General features: G+C 47.9%; 1 protein-coding gene across 1 annotated transcript; it reads right to left on the bottom strand.

Annotated features, from left to right (window-relative positions):
- Positions 1-358: 358 nt before the first annotated feature.
- Positions 359-11,384, bottom strand: PIK3IP1 (phosphoinositide-3-kinase interacting protein 1). Its single transcript, XM_044243888.1, has 6 exons — positions 11,123-11,384; positions 10,044-10,160; positions 9,828-9,947; positions 8,715-8,915; positions 8,539-8,617; positions 359-2,053 (listed from the first exon to the last, which is right to left on the bottom strand). The coding sequence occupies exons 1-6, from the start codon at positions 11,253-11,255 to the stop codon at positions 1,849-1,851; spliced, it is 855 nt and encodes a 284-aa protein (XP_044099823.1). The 5' UTR covers positions 11,256-11,384; the 3' UTR covers positions 359-1,848.
- Between the last annotated feature and the right edge of the window lie 1,578 nt (positions 11,385-12,962).

Genomic DNA, 12,962 nt, shown 5'->3' with positions numbered 1-12,962 from the left:
TCCATTACTTCTGTCTCCAGCCCCTGCTAAGGGCTGCCTGGATGTTCATTTTAATTAACTCCACCTTGGGAAGAGTGCTGAGGTGGGAGATTTGCAGTGACCAAAATCACTTGTGAGGAAGCCAGCATACCCATCTTTTCCTACAGCTTCAACCTGAATGATTCCTAGTGATGACAGAACGCAGGGGCAGCAGTTACCCACCACTCAGTTGCCGCCTCCCCATTACAGGGCCAGGGTTAATGATAGACAGACATACAGCACTTGCCACACAGGTGTGGACAAGGTAACCAAAACCCAGCCGCCTTATAAGAGGAGTGTCCTGGCACCCCATGAAAACTTGGCTATACAGAGTTTTGGGTTTTTGTTTTGTTTTGTTTTTTAATTTATACAAGTCAAATGCAGAGCAATTTCCTGCACTGTATATGCAGGTATCAGAATGAGGTATATAAAACATGTACACAGAGAAAATGATTTTATAGAAAAGTAGAAACCAGTAATGTACTGTTCTCTTCAGCATCACTAACACCAAGGGACCCATGAGGCCTAGGTCCCCTCAGCAAACCACTCCCAGAAATAGTCTGCTGAGGAGAATGGTCCCTACTGACCCTCCTCTCCATGTGGGGCAGTGGAAGGGCTTTGGGAAGGAAGCACTGGATAGGGAGCACTGCTAAGGCCTCCAAGTATGACATCAGGGCTTGGAGGCCCTGCTGAGCCATTGGCTCAGGGCAGCACAGTGCTGTGGAGAAATGTTACTCTCCTCTTGGCCATGCCAGCAGCTTGCTCTATGACCTTGAGCATTACTTTCCCTCTATGGGCCCCTGTGTCCAAAGACTTGAGGAACCCTAAGGTCCCTTCCAATGGTTCTGATTGTTTAGGATTTAGGGGTTGTGACGCTAGCTCTACTACCCCAGAGGAATGCACTGGCCTAGTGGCCACAGAGCCACCTGCAAACTCTGAGCTTAGTTTCTGAGTTAAGAAGCAGAAGCAGCTCACAAGGTCCCACAGTGTAATTCCCATAGGTTAGTTAGCTGTTTACCCCTGAAAAATGAAGAGGTCATTATCCACCCTGAACAGAGACTGTCTAGGGTACCCCAGGTCCCCCTCAGGTCCTGTGGCCTAAAGCAGCCGCGGATCCTTTTCTGCCCTCTTCCCAAGTGGAATGTTCAATGTGATTCTGAATCCCTTCCCTTCTTTTTGAAATAGAAAGAGTCCCTGGGCCCAGGGCCAGCCCACGGTTATCAAGGCACATCACCACCAACAAGCTGGAGCACCCCCAGGAGCCCCCAGCCTAGATCCCATTCTCAACCCACAGTTTTAACTTCTGTATGAACTCATTTCTGGTTCTCGGAGGTCAGTTGGGAGTTACATCCCAACTATTTTAAAAACTAAATATATTTTTTAAATACTACCTCTTGACCCGCTTGACCTGAACTATGGATAACAGTATGCGCCACTCAAGCCCACAGAGAACAAATGGAAGGGCGGAGACTGAGGCCATCTTAGATAATAAAGCACAGAGGAGCCTGGGGGAGCTCCTTGTCTGTCCCTGGTTCAGTTCCAGGGCACAGGCAATGTTTGGAAGCCCTTGTCAGCAGCACTGCTGTGTGCGCTGCTGCTGTCTCCATCCATAGGCAAAATCCTGCTCCAAGGGATGGAGAAGGAACACTGGTAAGACCCTGCCTAGCCTCGCCCCCCTCAGCACAACACCTGCTTCTGTTTTAGAATTTAAAAAAAAAAAAAGGTTGAGGGTCGGTTTTAACCACAACAGAAAGTTAGCTCCTCCCAACTGTAGGAGGGTAGGCTGTCCTGTACCAGTATCTGCCTGGGTTCCTGCCCATTACTGGTGGCTCAGGCCCCAGGAGTGCCCGCCTGACCCATGAGGGGAGCGCTGCCCTCCTGAAGGTCCACTGGAGTCTGGTTGGTGTGGACCACAATAGTCTTCTCATCCACGATCTCACAGGTAGGGTTGGTGAAAGCAGACAAGGGCAGGGTAATTCGCTGCATCTCCCTCTCACACACCTGCTGGTCATGCTGCTCTTTCAGGTCCTTCCCCCTGGCAGGAAAAGAAGGAAGCATTCAGGCTGTGCCTCCTGAGTGGCTTTGCTCATTAAATAGCATTGCTGCACCCAGGAAGAGGCAAGGGCTAAGCATAGTCAGAGCAAATCTGTGGCTGATACCTGAGATTTCCATTCTGCCACACTGCCTTAACAAGAAGCTCCTACACCTGTGGTCTCTGCTTCCTCATCTGTAAAACTGGTGTATAGTAACATGAACCTCACACAGCTGCAGACAGGCTCAGTGAAGATAGTGTAGAGGGGAGAGACTGAAAGCAAGATACGGTTTTGTTCTTTTGGCCAAAGGCTCCAAGAGACCCAGAGAACCATCTCAGTGAACCATCTCAGTCCTAACTCATAAAGTTGTGCAGAAAACTGACCTATTCCAAGACAGCTCTCTTATTCTAAAGTTCAAGGAAGATGTGAGCACTGGCTGGAAACAAGGACTGTCCCCAGCCCATGCAGGGGGCAAAAGGGACTAAAGGCTGTTTAGGTCAATAGGAGACAATGAAACAGTGACTATCGGATCCCTCCATGTTCACACACCTTTGAATTCTCATGGTGCTCAGTGACCCAATCAGACATGGCATTGCCCATTTTATTCAAATAGGAGTGCTCACTCCATGCTAAGAACTTTGTGTACATTATCTCACTTCATTCTTGGCCGAACCCCAGAAATTAGGTCTTATCATTCATTTTAGAGATGAAGTAGTTCAAAGAAGTGAAGGAACTCTCCAATAACCTAATGGGCTCAAACCCAAGTCCGTTCGACTCCAGCTGATACTCAGGGAAGTTCTGATCTGATCAGGGTCATCCCAAAGAAATGGTGGCACAGGGACTCAAACCTAGTCTTCTGGCTGCACACGTAGGGTCCTTCCCACTGGCCTGGACCATGCCTGTTCCAGGCCAAAAAGTTTGGTGAGTGCCTAGCACACTACACACCAGAACCAATACTCAGGACCCAAATTAGCATACTCTGAAGTCACAACTAGACACATGGGCTCAACTGTCAGAGGAAATCTTCCTAGAAGGAGCCCACCCCAAAGAGGCTTTGAAACAGGCAGCTGATGGATGACCTCAGGGAGAGCAGATGGATTACACATCCATCATATGAGGTACAATGACAAGTTTCTAGAGACTGAGGGATATTGAGAAAACAGCAGGACCGGGAGGGGGTAGAGTCTGCACAGGTGCCTCAGAACTATCTGTAAATCAACGAATTCTATTGCATTCTAATACCAGCTCAGCCTTGGCTGAGTGACACCTGACAAAACACTTAGCCTTGCTGAGCCTTGGTTTCCTCATCTGTGATATGGGACAATATTGGTCTCAAAATAAGATAATGAAAGAGAATGCATTCTGAAAACAGAACTTCTGTAAAACTCACAGAGGAGGTTATTATGATTTGCCCTGAATATGAGTGACTCACCAAGCCATGTTATCTTAATCTGTTTCCCAAGGAAACTCCTACTGACCAGCCAAGGCAATTATTGTTTATGTGACCTCAGCAGCTCCCCTTCTTTCTGGACCTTAATTTTATCATTTGCAAAACAAGGACTTGGGCTTGATAACCTTCAGGGTCCCTGACATGTAAGATTCCTCACATGAGATGTGCTCTGATTGCCTATTTTTTCATTGTAAGGTCACAGAAGGCAAATTTGTGAGCTCATCTCCCTGAGTCACCCTGGGTGACTGAGTATCTGCATATGCAAGCCTGAGGCACTTACCCCATCCTCATCATTAGCCTCTGTACTGGCTACCACCAACTCCTGCAGCAAAATAATTCCCAGAGCACCCCGAAAGGAAATGGAGGGACATGGGAAGATGGCTGTCTGGCCCAAGTGTATGCCCACTCAGCTTAAGATTCACTTTGCCCTCTGCTCATCAATTACAGCTGCCACCACAGAAGGAAATACCTCCTTCCATAATAAAACAAAAAGCCAGATTCTTCAAGGTTGCCCAAGTAAGGGAAAACTTGGAAGGTCTGGATTTAATTTTATTAAGGGAACCCCAAGCCAGCAGAAGGCCAAAAGGCAATTAACAAAAGCAGAGGAGTATGCAAGTGTCCTTTGCCGAGGCCTGAATTTCAGAATCTAAGGGGCTGGAGGAAGAAGGAAAGTGAGAACTCACACATCCTGAGTACCTAGTAAGGTGCCAGGAAATGACCTTCCCATTATCCAAGATGAAAAGAGCTACCTACACACCTACTGGATGCCACGTACTTTACATAGTAAAACTGGGGTACTTCCACACCAATTTTGCAAGATAATATTATCCACATTTTATAGATAAAGAAACTAAGGCTTTGGAGTTGTCCTGCTTTCCTCAGCTACCTTCTTTACCAAGCACCTGGCTGTGGCCAGCTGTTGATAATGGTCAGGCTTTATCATAAGTCTTTAGGGGACAATATATCAATTCATACTAATGGAGGAGAACAGGACTGGAGGAACAGCCAAGGGTAAAGGAAGGAGGTACTGGGATTCATCTGGATTGTAGTCTCATTCATTTAGAAGCCTCAAAACACACCCAACCCCACAGGCCTCCTGTTAATGGTGCTTAGGAGTCTGGAGATGCAGAGGCTGTCGCTAGCTCCTGTCAAGATCCAAGAGAGACCACCAGGCCTGCTGTATTGACCATCAAGCAGCTCAGTCCTTTCCTACTGCCTTGGTGGGGGAGGGGGGGCAGCCAGGCTGTTGTCTGGCAGCCAAGAAGGAACAAAAGGCTTATTCACTGACTCAGCTCCTCTCCTAAGGGGGTGGAGTAGTGTTGACTTACAGTTTTTCCCTTGCCTTTTTATCAGAAAATAAATGTTCCCTCCGGATAGCACAGAAACCGCTCTTGGGGCAGGGACAGGGAGCTGCAGACTGGCTGGCTGAACCCTGTAGCCTAGACAACCATGACAAAGACCCGACAGGCTGAGCCTTCACCCACCCCCACCTGCGGCCCTACTCCCCTGAGAGGAAGCCTGGTTCCTGCTGGTCCTTCCCAGCCAGGGGAAAGCTCCATCCCATTAGCCTCCTGGTCCTTTGCAGAGTTCAAGGGTTACAGTAATTCTATCTATGACTACAACAGAGCTATGATCAGGAGCTTGGCTGGCCAGAGTCAGCTGGCGTGAATGCAGCTGCTGCCTGCCTCTGACTCCTCTTTGGGGTGATGGGAACACCCCAGACTTCCTTCATGCAACATAGGTTTCTTCCAATTATTCTTTCACTATTTTCCCAGTTGGAAGTAGTGCTGTGCCATATTGCTGCTCAGGAAAAGTTCCTCAAAGTAGCTAAATCTATGCACACAAACCCTATGCCCAACTACGCTGTCTAATTTCATCCTCACAACAAACCTATATGGTATCTATTAGGATCCCTGTTTCAGAGATGGGAAGGCAGGTGCAAAGAGGTTAATCATTTATTTAAGCAAATAGCAGAGCTGGGATTTGAACCCAGTACTGTCCGTAGCCACCAGCAGGTAATATCGTCTTTTTAGGAAACATTAGAACTCAGAGGATCATCACATCTGACCTCCTGCCTTTACACTTTTTACAGATGAGGAAACTCTGAGGAAACCAGAGAAGGTAAATTACTTGTCCACTGTCGCACCCAGAATTGGCAGCAGTTCCAAAACTACATCATGGTTCTTTTGACTTCCAGACCCAGCTATTTTTTCAGTTTCCATTTTTCCTACTGTACTTTGCAATTTCAAAGCAAATTTGCATGACGCTGCTGAGACTTGTTGGGCTTTGGGGAGATACTGATAATCCTTGGACACATCTTAACTGGCTATGTAGCTTAGACATGGCACTTAACTCTTCTAGGTCTCAGCAGCTTACTGTAAAACGGTGTAAAAAGTGAGCCTTGTGGGGTGCCTGGGTGACTCAGAGGGTTGAGCCTCTGCCTTTAGCTCAGGTCATGGTCTCAGGGTCCTGGGATCAAGCCCCGCGTTGGGCTCTCTGCTTGACGGGGAGCCTGCTTCCCCCTCTCTCTCTGCCTGCCTCTCTGCCTACTTGTGATCTCTCTGTGTGTGTTAAATAAATAAAAATCTTAAAAAAAAAGAAAGTGAGCCTTGTAAATATGGTCATGAGGCCTGAGCTAGATCATCAGAGAAGAACATTCTATTTATTTAGAAAGCATGCAATAAATGCTGGCCGCTATTATGATTATCTAACCTGACCGGTGTTCTGCTTATATTTAATACTTATGATACTCTTGGGTGGGTGGGTATGGGTGTATGGAGGGGGATATATCCCCATTCAACAATCAAGAAACTGAAGTTTAGAGTAACAGCAGAACCTACACTCAACAGCTCTTTCCAGGACACACTGTTCTCTGACTTTGGAGAGAGATGGGAGCTGAGAGCTTGCTCTAGCCCACATGTGGTTTCCTGTTACAGTCTGTTCTCAGAGCACTTTTGCTGAGGAAAGGGGTGGTCCGGTGGTTAGTGACAGGGAGTCTGGTGACTTGGTGCCTTGCCCTGAGTTTACAGGACAGTAAATTCTAGGCCTCGGGGCAGTCCTGTGACAACCTAGAGAGCAAATTTAGAAGAAAAAAGGCCTGGATTCCTTACTGGGCATGAGAGCTGAGCTCAGAATGAAGAACATTTAGTCAGTTCAAGCACCTGGAAACTGTCACAAGATTGGAGAAGAGCCAACTGCTATCCAATGGCTGAGGAAGGAGGAAATATTTCAAGGACTCAACTCAGCCGACAAGTTTGGGTCTGATTATGAACTGCAGGCCAGGGCTACCACATCATTTTCTCTAACTTGCTAAAATGAACAAGCAGGTGTCCCTGGACCTGCCATGTTAACCATTCCACTAAGGGCAATAGCCTCAGAACAGAAGTCAGGAGAGCCTCTTACGTCAATACTTGATTCTCTCTGAACCCCTGCTTCCTGAATCATAGAAAACTAGAGAAGGAACCAGGGCTCAGAGAATGCTAGTACAAGACTCACATTTTACAGAAAAGAAAAAACAGCTATCACTTACTGACCACTTACTATGTGCTACACGATGAGCTAAGCTCTGCAGTAGGAAATGGAAGCAACTTGTCCAAAATCACACAGATAGTCTGTGGCAAGACTTAAGACTTGGCTCCACCAAATGCTAGGTGTGTGACCTCACGCAAGGTAAATAACCTCTCTTGTCTGTTTCCTAATGTGTAAACTGGGGATAATAACAGCATTTGCCTCATAAAGGTGATTGTAAGAACTGAGTTAAAGCAGCAAATTGCTTGAAGCAGGGCCTGGCATATGGCAAATGTTCACTTTTGCCACTATTGTTAGCCAACACTTCCCCTTCTTCATCTGTAAAATGAGGAGGGTAACTATACAGTCCCTAAGGACATGCTAGGTTTATTTAATGCTGGGTGACCCACCAGGGCTGTAAGCTCAGTCATAGCTCTTACCACTAGAAAATGCAGGCTACCATGTCACTTCCCTTTCAGAAAGCCTTCTCAGACCACAGAAGAGAAATATCACAAGCACTCAGGGCTAGAGGTCAAACCTCCTGATATTGCCCAGACTGGCAAATAATTTTCCTAATGCTATAAAAATGAATGCAACTCTGACTTATCACCATGCACCCACTATGGACTTTGAGAGCCTTTTCCATAGGATATTTCAGAGAGCCTCTCAAAATGAGCATTTCTCCTCCTGTTGTTTCAGCCACAGGTCAGGTCCCTGAGTTTCCCAGGAACCTCTCTGACTTTCTCCTATGTGGTGATGAATAACAAACAGGTTCTATGTCCTCCAACTCATTTTTTTCCTCCTGTTCTGAAGGAGATCCCACTTAGGGTCCAGGATATTCAAGCCCCAACTGCAAAAGGAGTGGCTAGGAACCTTTTCTAGTATGATTTTATTTTATTTTTATGTATTTTTTAAAACGGGGAGGGGTGGAAGGAATCTTAACAGGCTCCACACCCAGTGTGATAGAGCCCAACATAGAGCTCAATCTCACAACCCTGAGATCATGACCTGAGCTGAAATCAAGTTGGAGGCTTAACCAACCGAGCTGCCCAGGTGCCCCTCTGGTAGAATTTTGTCACTCACAGAAAGAAAGAAATCAACCTCTGGGACCCTACAATGAGTGTTCAGCCTGATTTCTGCAGCACCACTCATGTCATACCAGGCATTTGGGTTAGACAGTAGAGAATCTGGTATCAAAAGAGCTGGGTTTGAATCTTGGTTCTGCCACTCCCAGGCACTGCAACCGTGAACAAGTCAATTCACCTCTCTGATGAAAGCTTTCTCATCTGTAAAGTGGGAAACCAGAGCTCCTACCTGACAAGGCTTTTCGGTGAGGAGTAGAGGCCCCCAAGGAAAAAGTTTGTCCAAGGTCACCTGCTAAAGACTAGAACCAAGTCTGTACATCTTAAGCTAGTTTTCCTCTTTCAAACTTCAGTTCCTTTGTAGGCCTGTATGCCACAAAGAAGGTGGATTTGGCTTTATTCACCTTCTTCCCCTCCTTTCAGAGAGCCCAGAAGAGAAGCTACTGACCTCTTGTAGGTATAGCCCAAGACGATGCCAGCTCCGATGGCAATGATGATCACCATCATGGTAATGCCCAGCACATAGCCTGCCAAGGAGAGGGCACAAGGTCCCATTAGCTTCACCCCAGACGATCAGAAAATATTTCTTGATGATTGGCACAGGAGGGGTTGGGACAATCATACCGAGGGTTCCTAGGTCTTTTTTCTCCTTGGAGTTCACCCGCACCCGCTGGCTGATCCCAATCACTGGCTGCACGGCTGCTGCCTCACTCCGGGCAGGCAGGGCGTTGGCAGGAGCGAACAACTGCACCTCCTCTCCACTTGGCACTTCAGACGCCTCCTCAGTTTCTGTTGTGGAGGTTGGAGGGGACAGGGAAGTGGTCTCTGGAGGTGAAGTGTAAAATATGTCTCATTAGAGTGGCCTGAGTGAATTTCACACCTGAAACTGGCCTGGAGTGTTGGGGGACATAAGGGGAAAGGATTTCACCTTAGGATGCCTACACACACTGAAATCCATCCTTGCCCCAGGGGCGAGATCAGGTCTGAGGGGGCGACACTACAGTTGGGACAAGGCAAATGTGAGAGGAAGGACTAAGAAAGAGCCTCTCTTTCTTTAATCTTTGTTCAAATCCTTGCCGTCTTCTCAAAGGGGTCTCCCTCTGCGCTAGGAAACAATCCATGAATCCACATTGTTTCCCAATCCCAATCCCCAATTATATGCGTTACACATCCCATTTAATCTAATTTCAGAGAACGGTCTAGCCGCCTCAGGAGCAACCAGCCTTCGCTCTGGAATCTAAGAAACTTCAGATTCATCTGGACCCTGCCATTTCCTTCCATATGTCGCTGAACTTCTCTGAGGCTCAGATCCCCGCAAACACCTTCTTTCCAGCGGCGCTGCGAGTAGAGTGCCTAACACACAGCAGACGCTCCACAAAGGACCACTACACACTGAGAGACTCGCCAAGGGTGTGGGGCTGGGAGTTAAGCCCGGTGAGCTCCCGGAGGCTGCGCACTAGGGAGGGAGAGCGCGGCCAAGAGGTGGGGCCTTGCCTCCCACGGTTGTTTACAAGGCGCTCGCGGAGGATGAGCTCACTCCAAGAGGCCACAGTGGCCAATGGGCTTTAGGCCCTGAGGCCTGGAGACAGCCCTGGCCAATCGGACGGCGCGGGGGCGGGGCGGGGCCAGCCGGCGACGCGCGGACGCACGTGCGCGGCGGGTGTAACAGCCGCTCCCAGGCCTTCCAGGGCGTGGGGGTTTCGGGGGTCCCCAGGTCCTTGGAGTCCGGGCGGGTACCTGGGCAGCTCAGGTCCTCGCAAGGCCGCTTCTCGGGAGCGCCGGCGTTGCCGCTGACGTAGCACCAGGGCCCTAGCGGGTCCTGGTCCGGATTCCGGCAGTAGCTGTGGTTGCCGGCGTCTGGGAGGGTAGAGAAGGCGCCATGAGACGGGGCCAGGACCCAGACCGCGCCCGCCGCCCGCTGCCGCCCGCCCGCCACCCCCGGCGGACACTCACCCCACTCGGGGGCAGACGCCAGGCCGCTCTGCGCCTGCAGCCAGTTGAGGCAGCGCACGCCCGGTGCTGGGGAGGGCTGGTCCGCCCGGTACAGGTGGCCGTTGTCCCAGAAGCAGTCTGTGAGGAAGAGGAGACCCACCAGACACTGAGTGACCGGCAGTGGAGCCGGGCCTACCCCGCCTGGGCGACCACGGGCCGGCTGGGCCTCCCTGACCTCATGTGGAAAACCCCTGCTGCCTTGATTGATGGGTTGTTGTGAGTCCCGAAAAAGAAGGAAGAGAAAGCGCATCTAAAGTGCCTCTTTGGTCCCCGGCCCTCACTCAGCCGTCAGAGCATGTTAGCTTTGCTTTGCTTTTTGAAAGGCGGAAAGCACTGCACAAGTGCAAGGGGTTGTTATTCTGGAACTTGTGGCCACTTTGGAGGAGTGTGCAGGAGAGGCTTGGGTTCGAGTACCTTTCTGGAGATGTTGGGAGTTTTGAGTCGGTGGGTGGCCGGACCTGAAATTGATCCCTGTGTTGTAATTCCACATTACATAAACTGGGGTATTCCTTTCACGGATATGGCCACACTAGCACTGGCAACACTCCCTCCCAAGAGAATTCTACAAAAGCCTTGATTCAGTCAGGCAAAAGAGAGCCTCAAATTGGAGGGAACCTACCTCATCGCTGCTTGGATGTGACTCCAAACTCCCACTCCCCTCAGCAGGAGAGCATGGGGAAGGCGGGCCTGTGCCCTAACCCTACCAAGAAAAGAGCAGGACTTAGGGAGTAGGGGAGATGAATCCCAAACTCCATGCATTCATGAGCCACAGGCAAGGAGAAGGAGAGAAAGTGGCTACTTGCTTTTGTTCTTAATGGCAAATATGGAGCTGCAAACCCTGACAGGGAAAGGAGGAAAAAGAAGAGCAAAAAAAAAAAAAAAAGGGGGGGGGGCTGTGGAGAAGCCTTCCTGGAATAAGAGAAGCCAGCTAAAAGCTTCATTCCCAGTGATCTTTCTGTCTAGCCTGGCCATGCTTGGGAAACTGCTTTACCCTTTCTACTTCATTAAGTTGCTGCAGGAAGGAAAGATTGTAATCTCACCTCCAGATCCATAGGCTTCTGCTAGGAGCATGTTGCTGATGAGGAATGTTTGCACCCAGGCCAAGAGCATCCTCACCTCCTTCATCTTGCGGGTGATTGACCAACCAGTGTCCAACCGGGGTCGCCTTGGCATCGGCTCTGCCTCCCAGTCCCAGCCTTGCAGTCAGACCTGCCCTTGTTATGCTCTTCTGGTAAACAGCCTCTCTTTAGAACTGGGAGCTTCCCAGCTAGCTTGCTGCAGCGAGGTGTTTTTCGGCTGAAAGGCGCCCCCTGGGTCCTAAGCCTCCTATGCCATGCAAGATCACTAAACCCAGAAAGGAACTCCACCCAGACAAGAGAGAGGCAGAGAAGTTCAGGTTGTACTTAGCAGAGGATCAATTTGAGACATATACCTACTGCATCCCCAGGGCTTTTCATCTCTTCTGTTTCCATTTGTGTGAGTACAGAAAGAGTAACTCTGTCAAAAGGCTTTGTTGTGGGGAAGAAGGTTTGAAATTATAGTCACAAAGGCAGAACAACTTAGGACATGCTAACTACACAAGCAGGAGGAACTCAAGACCACATAGGGCTCAAATAAGAGAATCCAGGTGGAAGGAACACTTTTTATCCATTTCGGAAAAAAGAAAAAGGGCCTTTGTGGCTTATACATCTTTATGAACACTGACTTTTTTTTTTTTTTAACAGTATAACTTTGCCAAGATCAGATCAGTCACTTTACATTGCTTATATTTGGGTTTGGGGGGTGTCATGTATAGTAGGAATACAGAAGGGGTCTCTTTAGTTGAAAACACATGTTATACAAACATTGGGACATTCACTCGGCTGTATTTAATAGTGTACCTTTTCTACAGCCCTGAATTCATATAGAGGAAGTTAAGTCAAATGTTTGACTTTTTTCATCCACCCTGAGGGAAGTCCATTCGCAGTGATTTATATCCATCATTAAACCTCACCACATTCATATGACTTAGGCCTTTTGGAGTTAGGCAGAAGGGTCCTCTTCCTGTTTGGCTGACAGTTTGAGTTCCCAGGCAGTCTCAGTAAATGGAGAGACAGAGCAGAGTGATTCTCCAAGACTACGTTGTGACTCAGGCAAATCTCAAAATAGAAATAGGAAACTGTTTCGATCTGAGGGCTTGTGTCTTTACAGCATAACTTAGGCAGTATTTTAGGGAGAAGGAAAAAAACTTCACTAACTTTCAAAAGCTTTATCAAGGAAGAAAGCTAATGTCAATCCAACCAATCTGAAGTAAATTTGAATTTACTACAGTCAGATTTCAGATATGGAAAGGACAGAGATAAATTTAGTTTACTTTTACAGAAGTTTGCTGTGTTTGATTCCCTCGGTCCATTTAATAAGACGTGTTGCTTTGTTTTTACAGTCGTGCTTCTGTTTCCCCACACAAGCTTCTGATTTTCTTACTCCTGACTTGACCTATGCTGAATATTACACAGAATCTATAAACTTACTCACATATACATACACACAGGTATGCCAAAATTTTAGGATTTAATAATTCTAATATATTATTCAGGGGTCTTTTAAAAACACTTATAAATTTTGTAATTTTTTTGAGAACTTACTACATACTAGATTCAGTTCCAGATACTGAGAACATATCTGTGAACAAAATACTTGAAACCTCAGCCCTTACAGAGCTTGTATTCTAGTTGGGAAGGATAAGTGATAAATACGTAAAGTGTCAGGTGGTCTTAAGTGTCATGAAAAACAAAATGAAATGGTCAGGGAGAGAGTAACAGGGTGTATTTCATTTGCTAAAGAAAGCTTACGTTATTTTTCAGGGAATCAGTAGGATATTTCTGTAGGCAGAAGGCTGGA

The sequence above is a fragment of the Neovison vison genome, chromosome 3 (genome assembly GCF_020171115.1).
Source record: "Neovison vison isolate M4711 chromosome 3, ASM_NN_V1, whole genome shotgun sequence".
NCBI lineage: Eukaryota > Metazoa > Chordata > Mammalia > Carnivora > Mustelidae > Neogale > Neogale vison.
This window is presented reverse-complemented; position numbering and strand designations above follow the sequence as displayed.